Here is a 20,994-nt window from a genome sequence, read left to right as displayed (position 1 = left end):
GCCCAGGGTCACACAGCTGGGAAGTGTCTGAGGCCAGATTTGAACCTAGGACTTCCCGTCTCTAGGACTGGCTCTCAATCCACTGAGCTATCCAGCTGCCCCCCATATTTTTTATTTTAATTAAACCCTTAATTTCTTTTTAAATAACTATCTCCTAATGGCTCTAGTCTATCCACCTTTATTTCATTATATTCCCTTTTGGATATCTACAATTCCAACTAAAGCTAGGTCTCTTCCATTTCCTTAAATTTCAACACAATCTCCCAGCTATATTGTATTCTGGATGTAGAACTTAAATTAATGTCCAATACTCCAAGAATGATATTTTATAGAGTTTATTAATAACCTCTTGGAGTAGAAGGAATAAAAAACAAATAGAAATTTAAAAAGAAAACCTAATTATCTAACAAAATTAAAACCACATGAGCAAATTTTCCTGCCTCCCATCTCACCTAACTTCCATTGCACTATCACTGAAAGAGAGAATGAGGGGCGGGACTACACCAAACTTATATCTTCCTTACATCAGCATGTAACTTGAGAAGGAACATGGGATGCTGGGAATTGTAGTTTTTATGGTAACAGATTCTAATTACACAATCCCCCCCCCCCCCCCCACCATGATTGCCATGGGAACCAAGCATGTAGAAATCTCCCAGATTTACATGCCTAGTTCCCCATGGAATCAGTACACATAACCAACTTATAGATCTATAACTAGAGATACATACAACATTGCACTTTCTAAGGGGGGATTACGATAATTTGGTGAAATTAAAAAAGACAACAAAAGTAATGATTGCTAGGCTCATTGACAAAAATCCAATTGGGGGAAGCCCCCTTTGGCATAAGAGTGTACATACAAAATAAATGCATTCAACCTCACACACAGTTCAATTTCCTTACATCCCAAAGTTCATTCTGGATCTTTTGGTGCAGTGTGTGGTTTTTGCAGGCATCTCCATGATGCCTTCTCCAAATAGTTCACTTTCTAGAGTCAGGGAGGTAGCAAGTTTCTTATCCTAAAATTACTCTCGAACAAGAAAATTTTTTATAAAACTCGAATTTTATGACAATAATACAATAGGAAATGTACTACATCTTTATAGTAGAAATGCCATTAAATATTGAATCTTAAGAACTAGGATACTGGCTATTTCTGTGGCCAGTATTGGCCAGTACCTCTACCTCCCAGGGCCTTTGAGGTCCCTTTGATCTCTATATTTGTGATCCTTTGAATATATTCCCTCTTCATTTCCATGTCTTAGTTTCCTTTAGGGCTCATCTTAAGAACCACCTTCCTCTGAAAACCTTTCCTTACCCCCCTTAACTATTAGTGCACTCTTTCTCTTTATATTTTCTCCATTGGCTTATATCTTTAAAGGTCATATAACCCTAACCATCCCAAACCCAACAAAATGGCACCTCCAACCCAAGAATTGTTTTTTGATTTTTTTTTTCAGGTCTGGCCCAGTGCTTCCCACATAGTAAATGTTTAATAAATGTTTTCCGAATAAAAAGAGGAAATTATTGTATGTTTAAGTACTAGGGACCAAATACAATCATGGGATTACATTAGTCTATTCTTTTTATCTCTTATATTCTTAATTCACTCTTTTCCCCCTCTCTGGTTATAGTGATAGACTCTAGAAAAGTTGATCTTATTATTATAAGGCACAGTTATCAAGTAGTCCAACTTACTAATTTCCTATATGAGGAAACTGAAGCCCATGGAAGTTAAGGGTCTTGCCTCTGGCTAAACAATATCATAGATGGAGATCTAGCATTAGAACCTGTTTTCTCTCTTGATTCTTTGTCCCTTGCCCTTTAGGACCTTACTTAATATTTGTTGATACCTGCCAAACATGCTTTTTGACATTTTGTCACACATATCTTGTTTTGAAATTTTTTCTTTGACTTTTATTGACTGAATAATTTTTAGTTTTCAGAGAGAATTTTCCCTTGAAGAAAACAAACAACCTGTCAACAATAGAAGAGATATCGATGCTAATTTTATAACTGTACTTCCCAAAGGTAAGCTCCCTCTAAATTATTTATCAGTTTCTGATTCATGTAGGTAGTAAGAAAAACAACTCAGATTTACTTTAGAAGAAAATCTCTTGATATTTTTCATAAAACTGAGAAAAAAAAATCTCATCCACATGGAGATGTAATGAGTTTTCCTGCACCAGCCATCTTAATTCTAGTAATGTGTCTAGACCATTATAATACAACAAATCTTTTATTATTTTTCCATGGTTTTTTTAAACTATTTTGGCTAGGAAAAGAAAGATGGAGGGGGTGGGGGAGATGAATTCCATTAATCAAGATTTTCTCAATAAAAGGGGCCCAGGATTTCTTCCATAAATATGCCTCACAATGATATGTAGGTAACTCTCATTTCCCAAATTGTGTTGAGTTTCACTTATCTAGAAGTATTTTTGGTTAAGCCATTCACAGAATTTTGGCCACTAATTACTGTTTCTTTTGGTCTCAGAACCCTATAAAACTGCTGAAAATACTAAATGGTCCAGCACAGCCTCATTGTCCTTCTGTAGTGGCAGGTAGGGTCAGGTAGAAGTGTATAAAAAGAAGAAAGACACAGGACTGAGAAGTTTTTTAACTATTAATTTCCCTATTGGTCATCGTAATGTGTGATATTTGTCCTCACATTCCTAGATGAACAGAACCATCTGTTCTTGTTACCAATTATACTAAAAGCAAAAAAGAAGTGGCAGCTTAATGCAAGAATGGGGGCTTATAATTACTTTTCAGGGAGGTGGAGGAAAAAACTTGCAAATTGAAAATGACTCTAGAGGAAACAAGAGCTTCATTTCATGGGACCCTTGATCATCACACCTTGTAGCCATCATGATATTTATGATAATTACAATCATTAACAAGGACCACCATGAAGAAAATATCGTTTGCCAACATTTGTTGTAGAAGATGTAAATAAATGCTAAGGATAAATTAATCAGATTATCCAAACTAAGGGTCATAGGATCATAAATTTAGAGCTGAAGAGATGTTAGAAGACATACTGTTGTCTTCTTGCTCATAATATTGTCTAAATTGCTCAAGATCACACAGGGTACTAAATGGCTGAGTCGGGATTTAAGTATGTTTCCCAAGATAGATGGATTCTAATATTCCTTTCAAATCTGTATCCTATAAACATATAGCTTCATACCTAGTAGCTACAGGGTGTGTATGTGTGTGTGTGGGGGGGGGGTGTACACAAGGAAGGACTGTAATAGTATTAGTAAAAAAAATATATTTTTGATTCAAGAAAGGAAAGACACCAACAGCTGATAAAACCTAGGAAGAACTGTAATAATATTAGTAAAAAAAATGTATTTTTGAATCAAGAAAGGAAAGACACCAACAGCTGATAAAAACTAGGAAGGACTGTAATAGTATTATTAAAATATATATATATATATATATATATATATATATATATATATATATTTGAATCAAGAAAGGAAAGACACCAACAGCTGATAAAAACTATTCAGAAAGTCTATCTGTTTAGGGGGAATATTTTCTTAAAAAAGAAATTGAGAAAGCACTAGGCTTTGCACACACTGATATATCATAAAGAATGAATTTGATCGTATTTTAATTGACAAATTGAATAGTTATCAACATAACCATCATTTCAGAATCAGCTATGTGTAATCATACTATCACCTGATTAGAGAAAAGGTCAAAATCAATACCATATTAGAAAAAAAGGGAAGAAGATACTATTTGCTGCTGTAGCAGGTACTAATATTAACTGTTGTAATAAGCAGTCAAGACCAGAAAAACAGGAAAATGAACACACGGAAGACCATTGACTCTTTTACCTTTTCTTAAAGAAATTTCATGAAGAAAAAGCAGTTGTCATAAGGAGGTCAAAAGAGCCTAAAAATCTGGTTCAGCCAGCAGACGCTCAACATTCTCGCCAAATTAAGTGATACTACATCTAAGTGTACAACAGACTAAATCTTTGATGACAGGTAACCTGACATTGAGACTTAATTAGGGAGGGAGGGATCCTCCCTCAGGTGCTCACCAGAGTCCTGTAAAGTTCTTTGGACAGAATCCAGGTAGAAGTGATTCTTTCTCACTGGGGAGGTGCTTCAAAAACCTCCCCAATGAAATGCTGTCATTTGGAAGAAATAAGCCTAAACAGTTAAAAATCTTTTTGTTGGAATTCCCATAATTGGTCCTCTGTGACACTCGTGAACACATCTTGTTTAATAACTCAATTGATTTGAATACTCAATGAATTATTGAAGAAAGCAGCCTTTATTGTCATCTGCCATATTCTTGTGTAAATTTAAAATAATAATGAGAGATACTGTTTCTAAGGAAAACTTTCAAAGTTGTTTTTTGATTAGGTCAAATGCTTTCTTGGAATCAGTAAAAATTTTGGGACTTTTTCTATTATCCAGGTCCTCACAGTCATTTGTGTGAACATAAAAGTAAAAAGTATGGTTGGCTATGGAAAATTGCCTATGAAAACCTACCATTCACTTATGTTTTGAGTATGGAGAAGACTATCTTTAAAAAAAAATCTCAAATTCTGTCAGAATCAGTGTGAAATATCAGTTCTAAGACGTCAGAGTGGTATGGCTTAGGCAACTGGAAATATCTGCAGCTCAAATTCCCAACCCCAGACTTGGTTCTCTCTCCACTGAGTCATTTAGCTATCCCCCTCTGATTATCTTCATAAACTTAGGTCTTTCCTATAGAAGAAGGATTAAATTTCCTATTTCTCCCCCTCCTCCCCAAAATAGAATTAAGTGGAAATGATAGAGAACATCATGGAATGGGCCAATTTGGTGAGCAAATAGTCCTGAATCTGTAGGATTGTCTGAGCAGAGGCAGGGAAATGATCCATCAGAGATTATAGGATCAAGGAATTTGAGCTTGAAGAGACATTAGAGATTTTCTCATCCAAACCTTTCATTTTTCAGAAGAGGAAATTGAGACCTTCTCTGAGGAAATTGGTGTTGATTTTGACCTTTACTCTAATCAGGTCATGGTATAATTACAGGTAGCTGATTCTGAAATGATGGTTATGTTGGTAACTACTCAATTTGTCAACTAAAATTGAGGAAATTGAAGTTATGTCATTTGTAGTGATAGTGCTGGGATTGAAATTCAGATCCTCTAGTTCCAAATCTGGATCTCTTTTCATTGCATCTTGACAACACAACCTCCCTAAGATGGTAGGAGAAGGTGACATGATGGTCTAGGTCCATGTTGGTGGACCTATGGCATGTGTGCCAGAGGGGGCTGCTCTCTCCCCCCTCTCCCCCTTGCCCGAGAACATTTTTCACATCACCCACCACTCTGCCCAGCAGCCCAGAGGGAGCTCTTCTTCCCTCCCCTGTCTGAGGTAAGGTAGGGGGCTCACATGGAGCATGAGGGTTGTAGTTTGGGCATTTAATCTCTAAAAAGTTCACCATTACTGGTCTAGGTAATCTGGGAATTACCTTAAAAAAAAAAATTCAGTGACTCTCTGAAAAATGATAAAATTTACAATCCAAACTCCAAATCTGGCAGTGGATAAAGTACTGTCCTTGGGGTCTTGTGACATGGGTTTGTCCATGTCCAGTTCTTGTCTCTTGTCTGTATGTCCTTGAGCAAATCACTTCATTTCCATGGATTCCAATGTCCTCATCTTTAGAATGAGGAGCTTGGGCTAAGTGACCTGTCATTTATTTTCCAGCTCAAAATCCTCTGTTCCTCAGTCCTTACCATTGTAGAAAGCAATTGCCATAGTCTTTTGTATAATTTCAAAATGGTTACAAGAGATACTATTCCTTCCCTTCCACTGATTAAGTGGCTTTTTTCATTTTAAAGTTGACAATAAACAAGTTTACTCATTTTTTCAAAACAACTTTTTTTTTATTCTCAGTTTGTGATATGTAGTTAAAAAACCAAAGTTCTCAGCTGGCTACATCCTTTCTACATCAACAATACTATTAAGATAGAAATAGATCTGCCAGCTGGATATATTATATACTGTTGGTGATATCACTTATACTTTCATTCAGGTTAAGTAAATGGAATACAATTACAGGCTCTTAAAATGAATCACTTTTATAAAGAATAAAACTGGTGATCAGAAAATTGAGTGATCTTAGGATACAATAAGTTCCAAAGCTTTCATTGTACTTGTGTTTGGAGAGTTAAATTCAACAGTCTACTTAGAGAAATCCTTTTAGATTAAACCCTAAGAAATTATGACAATATTTCTTATTTCTACCTGGGTAGAAATGTTTTGGAGACAACACATTTTCCCCCAAATCTACCAAAGGTTGAATTTTGAAAAAGCACCAATTTTATGTATTTTTGTCATAAAATATGTCATGTGGTTAAATTTTCTTTTAGAAGTAGAGTATAAAATATTTCTGGGATTAGGACCCCAGTGAATATTCTGCCTAGGAAAGTTGGGTGATAAATTCTAGAAAACCTGGAGAAATAGAATGAGCACTGTATTTTCAGATGAGCCAGAGAGGGTCCACTAGAGAGGAACCAGGATGGCAAAGAGCCTTGAGATCATGTCTTTTGAGAATCGATTGGCAGGAACTGGGCAACAAATGGGGAGTGGGGAGGATGCAGGATGAGAATATAAGATCTCTCTGCAGGTATCTGAATGGCTGTGTTGTGGGAAAGGTTTAGACTTGATCTTTTTAGCCTCAGAGGGGAGCTGTAGGAGCACAAGTTGGAGGGGGAAGATTTAGGCTAATGGCAAGAAGGAAATTCCTAACAATTAGAATTTCTTATTGCTTTAGAAAATGGTGGGTTTTCTTCTCATGGGAACTCTTCCAGCCAAGGCTGGGTGACTACCTGGGGGTTGTTGTCAGAGGAATGAGGAGCTTGGAACAGATGGGCTGGGTAACCCCTATAATCTGGAATCCTGATGGGGGAAGACAAAAGCCCCTCTGTCTAGAGTCCTTTTCCAATCCTACCAATTGCTGCTTTCTCTCATTTTTGAAATTATTGTATATTACTCTTTTCATACTGTGAATTTGCTTTTCTCTCTAACTTGCATCCCCATGACAACTAGGTTAGACAGTGGATCCTGTGCTTTGCTTGGAGTCAGGAAGATCTAAGTTCTAATCTGTAGCTAAGACCCTCACTATCTGTAACCCAGCCCATGTCACTTAACCTCTGTCTGCCTTAATTCCCTCAATTGTAAAACTGGGAAAATAAAAGCACCTGCCTTCCGGGTATTGTGAGGACTAAGTGTTTGCGAATGTCTCTCAAGTGTCTATTTAGCACAATGGCCAGCTCGTTGTAAGCATGTTACCCTTCCGTGCCCAGCTGCATATCCTTAATCAATAAGCATTTATAGAGGCAGCTAGGTAGCACAATGGACAGAGAGCTTGGGTTCAAATGTAGCCTCAGTCACTTCCTAGCTATATGATCCTGGGCAAGTCACTTAACCCCAATTGCCTAGCCCTTACCACTCTTCTGTTTAAGAGTTGACACTATGAAAAACAGAAGGTAAGAGTTAAAAGAAAAATTAAATCAATAAACATTTATTAAGCACCTAGTGTTATGCCAGGCTGCTAGGCAGAAGTATAGAGTGTAGAGAGCTGACCTTGCAGACAGGTCTTAACTCTGACTCATGCTGCCTGGGTGACCCTGGACAATTCACCTAAATTCTCTGCTTCCTTGGCAACTCTTGGAAGCCCCAGAGCAGCAGCCTAGAGGGTGGGAGTGTTTTCCCTGAGGGAAAATGACAGGTCTGGCTAGACCCCATACCTCTGCCCAAAATGAAGCCATCCCTGACCGATAGGTTCTTAAGGTACTGTTTTATTCCAGGGACTGTCATGTTTTCCTTATCATCCTTCCTTGGCCTGACATGCAACAATTACTTAATAAGTCTTTTTGTTGAAATCAAAGATGAATATTGAGAAATTAAAAAGAACAAGGTTGACTCTAATGAAGAAATATGAGAAGACCTTTCATAACTTCTTCAGGACATTAGACACATAGTGGCAGATTTGTTTTCATTGTATTGATCACTTTTTTCTTTTAAACCCTCTCCTTCTGTTTTAGAATCAATACTAAGCATTGATTCTAAGGCAGGGGAGTTGTAAAGTCTTCAATGGTTGGAGTTACATGACTTGCCCAAGAGCTTCCAGCCAGAAAGTATTTGAGGACAGATTTGAATGAACCCAGGACCTCCCGTTTCTAGTTCTGGCTCTCAATTCACTCAGCCAACTAATTGCCCCCTGTTTTTTAAATTCATGGACTGGTATCAATAAAAATCTATTTGTAAGCGTTAGCTGGGTGTCTCAGTAGATAGAGCACCAGATCTGGAGATGGGAAGTTCTGGATTCAAATTTGACCTCAGACACTTCCTAGTTATGTGACCCTAGGGAAGACACTTAACCCTCATTGCCTAGCCCTTCCCACTCTTCTGCCTTAGAACTGATTTAGTGATCAAATCTCTAAGACAGAAGGTAAGATTTTTTTTAATCTTTTTGTAAATTAAAAAAAAAAGTTGAATTGAATGGAGCTGATTTCTCTAATTTTCATTGCTGAAACTCCTATCAAGATGAATCTTTGGTCTTCATTTGGGGGGGGGGCATATTTTTGCTTTTGGAGTCTCCAGTGCATTTCAAAGCATTTCAGAATCCTTTGGAGATGGAGGCATTTGTACCTTTTAAGCAGAAGCCTGGCTGGCCAATTTGAATGTGATTTGACTCTAATTTTTATCTTTAACCATTTAAATATGTTTTTATGAAGATCCTGCCACTGAATATTATAGAAAAGTAGCTGTGAAAGCCAAATGTTATTTCAGATTTAAAATTTAAAAGTTCCCAGTTTTCACTATCACTATTCCTGGAGACTTCTTTATAAATCAAACCCAAACAATAAAGAATTTATAGCCAAAAGGCCACTCCTTGGCAGAACTGCAGATGGTTGCCATAATTGGATCACAGCTATGTTTTTATTATTCAAAAAGGAAGTAAATGATGGGGCCAGGCCAATTTCTAAAACCAGGAATAGCGTGTTTGTTTTTTGTTGTTTTTTTTTCCTGCTGCCTGCTTTTAACTTCTCAACACTTTTTCTAAAAACCTGATAAGCAAAGCTCAAGAGGTAAACTCAATGATGTCCATAAGGTCTTGTATAACATTAGGGCCAGGAAGAGGAAGAAATGAGCTCCTGCCATAAATCTGAATTAAATTCCATCCTTATAAAATTGAAACCCTTCCCCTCTGGGTGAATCCATATAGGCTTATTGCATTACATGTTTGTTTTATTAATTTTCTATTTAAATTGCAGTCTGCAGCGAGGGAGGCTGAGGCAAACTAGAGCCAAGATGCAAGAGTCTTGTTAAATTATTGCTTCTTTTCTCTCTCTCTCACAATCCTCTTCCTCTTTTGTTCTGGCTTCTATAGGTGGACCTTGGTTTAAACACACTTAACATATGCAAATTTTTTTTTTTTTTGGCAAAAAATATTATTTGGTTACAGGAAAAAATTTTAGTCTAACAAACTCAACAAGAGAGGCCATTTAAAAAGCACACTTACTATACTCACAATGTGGCTCAGCTTAGGGTTCAAATTCTCTGATAATATAACTAATAATGTTTATTGTTCAGTTGTTTTAGTCATGTCGGACTCTCCTTGACCCCATTCAGAGTTTTCTTGGCAGAGATACTGGAGTAGTTTGCTATTTCTTTCTTCAGCTCAAGGAAACTGAGGCAAATAGGGTTAAGTGATTTGTCCAGGATCACTTAGCCTAGTAAGTATCTTAAACTGAATTATAATTCCAGTCTTCCTGAATCCAGGTCCAGAAATCAATCCAATGTGCCAACTGGCTGCCACTATAAGTTTGTTAATTATCACTATAGCAGTAGTAATATTCAAATTTATATATAGCTCTTCAAAGCATTTTAAGCCCATTTCAAGTTGTAGAGTGGATTTAGGAGTGTTTCAAGGTTTACACCACAAAAGATTAGAGCCAAGATTGAAACCCAAGTGTCCTGAGCTCTTTTTTTTTTTTTTTAGTACCCTTACCTTCTGTCTTAGAATCAATATTTAGAATCAATACAAGGCAGAAGAGTGGTAAGGGCCAGGCAATGGGGGTTAAGTGACTTGCCCACAGTTACATATCTAGGAAGTATCTGAGGTCAGATTTGGACCCAAGATCTCCCATCTCTAAGCCTGGCTCCTAAACCACTGAGACACCTGTCTGCCCCCTTCCTGAGCCCTTTCTATTACCCAATGCTGTCCAGGTGAACTTTGAGGATAGTGGAAGTGTTAGTCAAATTAAGCAATTTAAGAAGAGGTAATTTATGGATGATTAAATTCTTTTGGAGAATGTAGGAAATGGGTAGTTAAAGAATTGGATAGGAAGATGTGACTACCCTGGTTTAGCAGCCTCTTCATTATTCCATAACAACTATTTTCTCTTGAAAATGTTTTAACCTGTGAATGGATGGTAGAATTCTCAGTCATAGAATGCTAGAGTTGCAAGGAACTCTAGAAACCATTCAGCCCATTCTCTTCATTCTACCCATGATGCTCATAAACTCATAGGATAGAGCTGAGTAGAGCAAAGGTAGCAGGGGAAAGTGGTCTTTGTGAAACCTTTGGTGAACGTTACTCCATGACTGGATATCATGATGCTTATTTGTAAGAGCAAATTCTAAGGAGACTGAAGATGGGTGTCTTCACTCAGGTCACTATCAGAACAGTTGAATCCCTGGCTGTTAGAGCCCACTAAGTTTTCTAAGGAATTGCAAACCAACTGAGGTCAGAAGTAGAGCAGGTCAAGTTGCCATTGTTAATGAGTAGTAGGCTAGGGACTTTGAGTAGTCCCTGAATTCCAGCCTGGGACAGATGGGAGATCTAGCTATAAATTAATTTTTTAAAAAGTTACTCTCACCATGTCCTGCCTTAGATTTAAAGCAATGCCATTAATTTTGAACTTTTAAATAATTGTTTGTTTTCAAATTATCAGCCATTAAATTTTTCATCAGCCATTACCCTACATGCAGTAGCCTAAAGTCCCATTCCCTATGGGAAAATACCACAGTGCCAAATTGTGCCCTTTTTTCTTAACTGGGAACATAAACAGTATATTTATAAGAAAGTACTCCTTCCCTCCAGCTACTCCACTTCTTAAAAGGTAAATGAAAAATGATATTTTTAGCCAACCAGTTATAAAAAAATGACTAGTTCAAAGTCTTAGGTATATTTTTTTAACAAGTCTTATATATTTCTATATACAATCAAGAAGCTTCATTATGGGGGGCGGAATGGTGGGGGTTAGGGGTGGGTTGTCCCTTGGGGGGGTACTTATTTCTAAATAACTACTTTAAAATAAATAGAAAAATGAAAATAAGAAAATTCTATAAAATCTCTCCTGGGAATTTATTCCTTCAAGATTTATAATTTTACCAGGATTCTTTCTTTTTCTCTCCCTCTCCCTCTTTAATCCCTATCTTTCTATCTATCTATTCAATGTATCCAATCATTTTTCCATTTTATCTATCCATTCTATTTACTCATCCATTCCATATATCCATTCTATTTACCTATTCATTCCATATATTCATTCAATCCATCCTATCTTTCTATCCATCCATTCCATATATCCATTCTATTTACCCATCCATTCCATATATGCATTCAATCCATCCTATCTTTGTATCCATCCATTCTATCTACCTCTCTCTCATTTTATCTCTGCACTTATTCCATCTGTCCATTGTATATCTACCTAGATATCAATCTGTCTCAAATGATTCCCCTCCAAACATTCTATTCTGTAGCTAAACTGCACTAATTTGTCTACCTATCATCTTTTTCTGCCATATCTTATCTTTAAACCCCAACTCAAATAAAACTTCTTCCACAAAGTCCTCTCTGAACCTTTTTCACTAGTGGAAATGATCTTTTCCTGAAAACCCCACATAGCATTTTATTGTATATCTTTCTAATGTACTCATCAGGTAATCTTGGTATGCATCTATTTTCCCTGTATTATACTGCAAACACCATGAGACCAAGAACTATGTCTTATCTAAACTTTAATGTATTCCAATGCTGAAAATGGTATTCTGCACACGGTAGGCATTTACATTTATTGATTGAATATGTGAATGAATGAATGCCAAAGGGATAGTCCATAAACATTTACTAATACCTACAATGTGCCAGACACTGTGCTGAGGAAACAAAACAGTCTTTCCTCAAGGAATTTACAATATAATGTGGGAAGACAGTACACCAAAGGAAGCTAAAAGATGGGGAAGTTGGGGGTTGGAGTTGGTGGAGTTTTGGGAGAGGACCTCCTGTGGGAGCAAAGCCTGGCGTTGGTATAAAGTCGGAAAAGTCCCAAAGTAGCGTGGCAAGATGAAAAATGAGGACACCTCTTTCAGTGCAAGTTTTGGAGTTCCTGGCTCCACCCTCCAGGCAGAGGGGCAAAGGGCAGTGATGGAATGGAGATTCAATTGAGACTGGATAATAATTTCTGAATAGCTGATAATCACTAAATATCCATCACTCCTTCTTGGGGATGCTGATTAAAAAACTAAGTGTCATTGATCATAGTGAGGCATACCTTCCTTCCTACCTGGGGAGGCTGAGGCTGAATAATGGTCAAGCTTAGGAATTCTGAGCTATAATAGGTCTACAGCTTATTAGAACCAAGTCCAGGACCAAAATGGTGAGAGTCCTTGGGAGGAGGCAACCACTAGGCTGCCCAACAAGGGGTGTACCAACCCAGGCCAGAAATGGAGCATGTAGAGCTTCCATGCTTATAAGCAGTGCAGTTTGTCTGCTATACTTGCAGCCCAGTCAAGAAAGGGAGAATCAGTTCTTCTCCCCAAAAGATTAAATCTCTTGATATATAAATCTTTTGTAAATGTAATGTAAAACTACATTATATAATGCAGTTTTTCCTCTAACTTCAACACATATCCTAGAATTTATAAAGGCTAAAGATTAATCTTAGCTGTATTTTCTGATTTTTAGTTGCAGATTTAAGAAAACTCTTTGAGCCAAAGAAAAACGAAGCTTTAGAAATGAAAAGGTAAGCTGATTGGTGAGTTACAACAAGGAGAGAGAATAGATGGGCACAGGGTTTACTTCTTGCTCGGTTTATGTCACTCGTTATGCTTTTTTGGGGGGCTGGTATTTTACAGAAAAGAACGAATTGCCAGACGCTTGGAAGGAATCGAAAATGATTCACAGCCCATACTTTTGCAAAGCTGTACAGGATTAGTTACCCATCGATTACTAGAAGAAGATACGCCTAGATATACGCGAGCCACAGATCCCTATAGCCCTCACATTGGTAAGCATGAACTCTATCAGATCACACACTATTCCTCTGCTCTGATGCCATTGAACAATGAAGTTTGTCCCTTTGTGTGTGTCTTCAAGACAAAACTTACCCACTTTGTTTAACAAAATTAAAAAAAAAATTTTACCCATTTTTCATCAAAATCTAAGAGATATCTTAGAGATATCAGAGTTCTAAAAGGGAGCAGGGTTCCATGAACAGGAACCAAGGCCCCTGGATCCAAATATGGCCCCAGTCCACTACCTTTGTTGTCTTGGACCAGTTTTATCTAATCTCTGAAAATTTATTCATCAGTAAAGTGAGGGTTTGGGATTGATAAAAGCCTCCAAGGTCCCTTCCAAGTCCAAATATGTGATTTCTACAATTTGGAATTTGAAGAAAGGTCATGGATCATCTAGTTTAACCTCATTGTTTAGATGAGGAAACTGAGGCCAAAAGCTTAAGTGACTTATCTAAGGTCACATAGGTAAATAAGTAGCACAGAATTGATCAAGATCACACTGACAACTGGATTCAAACTCAGGACCCATGATTTCATGTTTAGCACTTTTTCCATCTCCTCTTTCTATGACATCTTCATATGATGATGCCAAAGACAATTTGAACCTTTCTTGGTGATTCATATTCTCCTTATAGACATCAATCATGGAACCTTTCCATAAAATAATGATCACAGGATTTAGAGCTCCCTGATTCCCCCTTTCAGATGATTTCCTCTCATTTACATAGCTAATTAGTGCACAAACAAGGTTGGTTCCCATGTAGGATCTCATTCATTAAATCCATGATACTACACTCTATTCACAAAAACAACCTTCCTCGTCTCTCCTTCCCCAACTTAGGCTAGAGACCTGGAAGTTAATTGTCGCTAGACTTCTTTCCATTTAGAGTTGTTGCTTTTTATAGTTTTGGGATTTCTTTTCTCTTGTCTCTTCCCCATTTATTCTATAGTTCTCACTTTTCTTGCTGCTTTTGGAAGCTTCTAATATATCATGGAGCAGGAAACCCAATAATCAGGTTTGCTAGAATTTTTGTAAACTTAAGAATCAGGGGAGCTCAGGGAAGGGTCTCTCCTATAACTAAAATAGTAGACTCTAGCCCTAATTCCAAATTTTAGTGCATGGAACCTGAGATGTCATTCAGAACTGCCCAGAGAGAACTATTTAACTTTCTTCCCAATTCTTGGGATAATTGAGGCTCCTGGCTCCTGGATAACTGGAATGTTTTCATGCCTCTGCTTTGATGTAGTCTGGAAATGACCAGTCCCTTGAGATCAGGAATTATTTCATTTTTGTGTTTGAATCCATCCTCAGTACCTACTAGCATCTCATGTTCCTCTTATTCATCAAAATAACACTAAGATTTCTATAGTGCTTAGTATGTGCCAGTCACTGTGCTAAGTGCTTTCCAATTATTACCTCATTAGATCTTCACAAGAATCCTATATTTATTTAAAGTGCTATAATTATCATTCCCATTTTACAAATATGGAAAATGTGACAGAGGTTAAGTGACTTGCACAAGAGTACATAGCTAGTAAGTAGCTGTAGCTGGATTTGAACTCAGGCCTTCCTAACTCTAGGATGGACTCTCTATCTACTCTTCCACCTACCTGCCCCCCTAGTACGTTCTTAATAAGTTCTTATGGATTCTTTGATTCTTCTGTTGTTAGTTTTCTTCTGTAGGGACATTTCCCTGCTAAACAAATTCTTGTGGGTATACATGCTAGCCAAGTTAACCATAATTTTATTTTTGCACTAATTCTTTTACTCTCTTTTAAAAGAATGATGTCATTTTAGAAAATTAGTCATAGGGTATAAAACCAAGAGATAACATTAAAATAAGCAATATACATATATAATATCTATACATAATAAATACAATTATAGCAACAAATTAAAAATTTTTTAAAAAGTCAATTCTTTGGGTCAGAATAGAAATTTTGCTCACTAAAAATTAAACCCTATTTTCTTTCTGTGACTGAGAAATTAATTCAGAGGAATTAGCCATCACCCACACACATCATGTTGAGTTTATATGGCAAAATATGCCTTTCCAGGTCTGCCTTGAGTCACATGTTTTCACTTTGATCCATGTCTGCTTTCTCTTTGGCATCTCCTTGATCCCTTCATGAGCTGTGTGACAGGATGGGGGTGTCTGAAGATGGTAGAAATGGACCAGGATGAGCTCATTCTTTTCTCTTCCTTGAAAGCCTGACCTCCATCCTGAAAGTACCCCCCAAACTTTTCATCTCTCTGTAATGATGATGAAGATGGTAACTGGCAATCAGATGGCACTTTAATGTTTTCTTAACACTTCACATATGTTGTCTCATTTGGTACTTACAAAAATTCTACAAAGTGGGCTCTCCAGATGTTATTAATCCTGTTTTAGAAATAAGGAAACTGGAAGCTCAGAGAAATTCCATGATTGGCCCACATAGCCCCCTAATAGCTAGTGACTTAAGGGGCATCGTTTAGGTTACCAGGTTTGTCCTAGCTCCAAGTTTTGCTCTCTTTCTATGACACCATACAGCCTAGATATTGGTACAAAAACCTTTCAGGGACTCATTTTGGGAGTGAAGAATGTAAGCCAAAATGGAATCAGTAGGATATAGGGCTTAAAAGGATCTTAGAGATCTTAGGTTATAATCTCCTTATTTTACAAATAAAGAAACTGAGGTACAGATATGCAGAGTCATTTCCTCAAAGTTTCACAGGTAACAAGTGCCAGAAATGGATCCAGGGTCTCTGGTTTCCCATCCAAAAGTCCGTACATTCTCTCTTAATATTGATTCCAAAGCATAAGATCAGTATGGGCTGGGCAATTGGGGTTAAGTGATTTTCCCAGGGTCTGACAGCTAGGAAATGTTTAAGGCCATATTTGAACCCAGGACCTTCCATCTTCCAAAACCTGACTCTCTATCCTCTGAGTCACCTAGCTGCCCCTCCATTGTTCTTTTGACTCCATAGTATAGTTTTTGAGTCTACTTGAAAATCCTCAGGTGGCAGAGCATAATGTTGAATCTGCTCAAAAATGAAGAAGTTGGTATTTTATCACTCAAGACCCTGGGAAAAAACACACGTTTTCTCTCTCTTACTCTCTCTCTCTCTCTCTCTCTCTCTCTCTCTCTCTCTCTCTCTCTCTCTCTCTCTCTCTGTCTCTCTCTCTCTGTCTCTCTCTCTCTGTCTCTCTCTCTCTCTCTCTCTCTCTCTCTCTCTCTCTCTCTCTCTCTCTGTCTCTCTGTCTCTCTCCATCTCCCTCTCTCTCCATCTCTCTCTCTCTCCATCTCTCACTCTCTTGCCATCTCTCTCGCCATCTCCATCTCTCTTTTCCTTAATTACAGCCCCATGCCCAGGAATTTGACATTGTTCTTATTCTACATGCATAATCTCATAGGTCGATCCAATGAAGAGGAGGAAACTTCAGACTCTTCTGTAGAAAAACAGCCTCGATCCCGATATTGCATTGAAACCACAGTCCTCAATACAGAGTCATCCTACAGCCCAGTGACCATGGACACGCAGGGACTGGACTCCAAAGCTGAGCGAATAGCAAGATATAAGGCTGAAAGGAGGCGACAACTTGCTGAGAAGTATGGGCTAACCCTGGATTCGGATGCAGACTCTGAATATTTATCACGTTATACTAAGACCAGGAAAGATCATGACATTGAGAAGAGGGGAAGCAAAATTGAGAAACAGGAAGAAGATAACAAAGATTTGACTTACCATTCTAAGATTGATACTGCAGAACCCAGGAGCACCATACTGGAGTCCAAGGACTATGCCTTTCAGGGGAATGATGGTGTTCTTGATAAGGAAGCTCTGTTGAATATGGAAAACCATAGGAGAGTACAAGAGTTGAGTGCCATTGGACAGATCCGGGACTTGCCACCTGCAGCCAATAGTTCTCCCTCCTTTTCATTTTCTGGGCGAGACTCCTCATTCAGTGATGTGCCAAGGTCTCCAAAGCAGACACGCAGGATATCCCTTTCTTCACCAAAGCAGCCAGCATCACCAAGTCATTCAGTTACTGACTCACTTTTACATGGTGATTCCAGACCAAGGTAAGTAAGCATACAATTCTGTATCTTACCCTTTTTTTCCCAGTCTTTCTGTCTTTCTACAACAGCCATCTTTTCTATACATCTTCCTTTGTACTTTCTCTTTGTCCTTTGTTGCAAGAATTTGTTTATTAATAGTCAGAAAGTCTGGTTTGCTAAGTGTTATCATTGTGTATGAAATGAGACTGTAAAGGGAGGTCTAATCTTTTGTTCTACAATAATGAGGAAATAACAAGTTTGAACAAGAATCTTTAGAGAGAAAAGCCCTGTTATGAACTCTACTTAAGAGCAAAATCACTTTTTCTTTATTTTTCTTTCTTAAATTACTTTCTAAAGTATGCGACTTTTAAGACTTGTGGGAAGAGGATATCTTATTCCACTAACCACCTTCACATAAGCCAGAAATAAAGTTTCCGCCTTCTTTTCCAATGGTCACCAAAACAGCAATAAGAAGGTCGTTGTTCATAGACTTTATTTATTTAAACTATGTCTTATTCCAATATTTCCCTCTGGTATGGGAGTGAAGAAAGTTTTCGAAGGCAAGACTAGCAAGGCATAAGCTCTGGCTGTTCTTAGAAGTCTGGAAAGTCCTTAAGTATGAACCAATGAAGTCTTTTTTTTAGAGAGTCTCATTACCAAGTTTTCAGAAGGATATTTTTCTACTATGGCAATGCTCAGAATCTGTCTACAGTGTCTTTAAAGGGTCATGATCAGCATAAGGGGAAGGAATCACCCACAACAACAAAATTAGAAATTGTTAAAGGTGGTACTGAAGAAGCTGATTGCTTAGTCTCCTACCTACAGAAATGGACCTCTGCCACCATTACCACTACCATTCCAATGGAAGAATTTTAGTTGCCCCAGAAAAGAAAACTCCTTTTCCACAACTAGTGAAGATCAACTTCTGCCCCCACCAGCTCTTGAAAAGGTGTTCAGATTACTTCATGATGGGTAACTTTTCCCTATTTCCCATCCCAGCCTATCTTCCTCTTCTCTCCTACAAATACATACCCCAATCTAAAGGAGCAGCAGCTGTGAGTCAAGATTCAATCAGACAGTCTATTAATGAGTTAATTAGGTGACAAAAGAAGTGAACTGAGTGGGATCATGGGGTGTATGTACTTGCACACACTCAAATTGGGCAGATAGATCTGTCAGATTTTTATAGTAGTCATTGTCTTTTATAATGTCATTCTTTTTCAGCATCTTTAAAATCAACAATTATAGCATAGAAATCCGGTGAGAGCCATGAATATATCCCCAAATCCCAAGTTTTTATTTCTGTAACCTGGAAATTCTGTGTGTATACCTCCCCCAAATGGAACATTCTGAAAGACAAAATATATTTGGGAAAATGTAGCTTTCTTAGCAGTCTAATAGTAACTGGAATGAATTTCATTCTTGGAATCTTCTGTTCTGTTTTCTTTTTTTACCCATTTCTATCTTTTCACTTTCCAAGATTTTCTTTGCCTTTGTTATTCCAACAGTATTTCTTGACACATGCCATTTGTTTTGCTTATCTCAGCAGTGTTTTTAATACACACACACACACATACACACACACACACACACACACACACACACACACACAAACAGAAGGCTTAACACTCATATAGTGCATGCTGGGATGTGTTGAATCAGAAGGAAGAAATTGCATGATGATGAAATGCAGTGAGGGTCCACCAGGACTTCATGGTACGGAGAACATTTCTCTTGGTAATACCTGATTGAAAAAAACCCTACTATTGGAAAAAAAATCTTTAAGGTCACTTCTTATGGAATAAGCTAGAGCAGAGACTTAGAAGTTAGTTTAGAAAAACTGACCTGGAAATGGCTTAAAAAACAAATGTTGACCTAGAACTGTTGTGGGTTTGGATTTTTTTAATTGAAGATGAGAGTTTCTTGAGTGAGTATGATGACTGTATTTAAAGCTTATTTACTTAATCATCCTCTTTTGATATTTGAGATAATTAGCCATTAAGTTTTTCTAAGGTACATTTTTCATTTCAACTATGTAGTAGCTTCAAAGACCAAGTGGTAAGGGATCAGGCTGATCCAGGCACAGAGAGAATGCTACTGAAAAAATGTATCAGCATGATTGAGGCAATTTCTGACCAGCAACAAACATGCCAAAGACCCTATTATAGTGAGAAATTAAGTTTACTGAGTTAAATACATGTCCTTCAACACTTGTCTGCTATTCTCAGTAGAAAAAAACAAAAAACTGAGAGCCAAGTTGGGGTTTTGCTGAGATTTTGTTCAACACATTAAATTTAAGAGCTAGAAGTTCTTCATGAAGCAAAACCCTCATATTACATATTTTCCAGTAAAGGATTAGACTTTCCATGGGAAATTTGCATTACATCATATAAATGGAAAAAAAATGTGCTTGGTCTAGTTATTGTCTTAGCAAAGCAGATTCCTCACATGCTGCCTTATGTGATATAGGGAAATAGATTCCAGAAAAGCCCTTAGGTTGTAGCTAATGGAAAGAGGACTAGACTTTGAGCCAGAGGATCAGGTATAAATCATGGTTCTGGAACTATCTATAAGATTTGGGGTTAGTCATTTAACCTATCTAAAGGGCCTTAGTTTCTTCATCTGTAAAAGGAGAGGGTTAGACTAGACACAAAAGATCCCTTCTAGTTCTAAATCTAAAATCCTATTAGAAAGAACCCATCTTGGACTGGACCTGTCATTCCATCATCTAAATGGACAGCTATAGCAGTCATGGTGCACAGAATGTGAGACCTGGGCTGCAGCCGAGTCTTGGACGTTAGCTATGTGGGCAAGTCACCTAATCTTTGTTTGCCCCATCTATAAAAATAGGGACTGCAGTATCACCTACCTCCCAGAATTGTAATGAGGATCAAGGGAGATAATGATTATAATTATAAAGCTCTTATAGCACAGTGCCATGACACAGAACAAGCATCATATAAACGCTTGCTATTATTAAATCCTGGGGTCAAAAAATCCTCCCTGATGAAGTCTGCAGCATTCTACAACTTGAAGTCTTGGAGGGTTGGTTTCCTGGATTATTGACAAGTAAAGAGACTTTACATGGCTAGCAGAAGTCAAAGGGCAGGACTTGAACCTCTGTGTTCCTGCCTCAAAGACACTGAGTGCCCTAAACACTCCATGCTGCCTTTAACCTTTGGAAAACCAAAAAGATGTCATTTTTGTAGATTAGTTTTCACTTCAAAGAGTTTTCATTATATGACAGCACTGAATACTTGGACTTTGGGTTTATTTGCTATTGGGGGGGTTTCATTATGTGTCATTGTCATGGAGTATATTTTTTAATGCTACAAGGAAGAAGTACTAAAACACATCCTTTTAAAACCTTATCTCTCAGGCTCTGAAAAAACATTTGCTAACTTCACTTTAAAAGGAGAGGAAAGGGCAACAGTGTTTCTGGCTCCTTCCAGTTAGTAACAGAACTCAGCTACTTCTTTGTAAGCACTCTGAATCCATATGAATTCTGTGGATGGTTTTCTGGAAGCAAGAAAAGAGCATTTCCAGCCTGCATGTTTCTTCCCTGGCTCATTGACCTCTACAGGCTGCTTTTAGAAATTACTTGAACATGACAG

At 37.7% G+C, this 20,994-nt stretch overlaps 1 protein-coding gene across 17 annotated transcripts in view; it reads left to right on the top strand.

Annotated features, from left to right (window-relative positions):
- SVIL (supervillin) overlaps positions 1-20,994 on the top strand; it is a 281,250-nt gene that overhangs the window by 146,560 nt on the left and 113,696 nt on the right. For all 17 annotated transcript variants that reach the window (XM_056800916.1, XM_056800915.1, XM_056800913.1 and 14 more), the window contains 4 exons: positions 1,943-2,034; positions 13,005-13,062; positions 13,175-13,326; positions 16,735-17,404. In XM_056800916.1, coding sequence (XP_056656894.1) covers positions 13,055-13,062; positions 13,175-13,326; positions 16,735-17,404 — 830 coding nt within the window. In that variant the 5' untranslated portion in view covers positions 1,943-2,034; positions 13,005-13,054. The remainder of the gene's footprint in view (positions 1-1,942; positions 2,035-13,004; positions 13,063-13,174; positions 13,327-16,734; positions 17,405-20,994) is intronic.

The sequence above is a fragment of the Monodelphis domestica genome, chromosome 5 (genome assembly GCF_027887165.1).
Source record: "Monodelphis domestica isolate mMonDom1 chromosome 5, mMonDom1.pri, whole genome shotgun sequence".
NCBI lineage: Eukaryota > Metazoa > Chordata > Mammalia > Didelphimorphia > Didelphidae > Monodelphis > Monodelphis domestica.
Note: the sequence above shows the minus strand (reverse complement) of the source record. Positions and strands in the feature narration are given on the sequence as shown.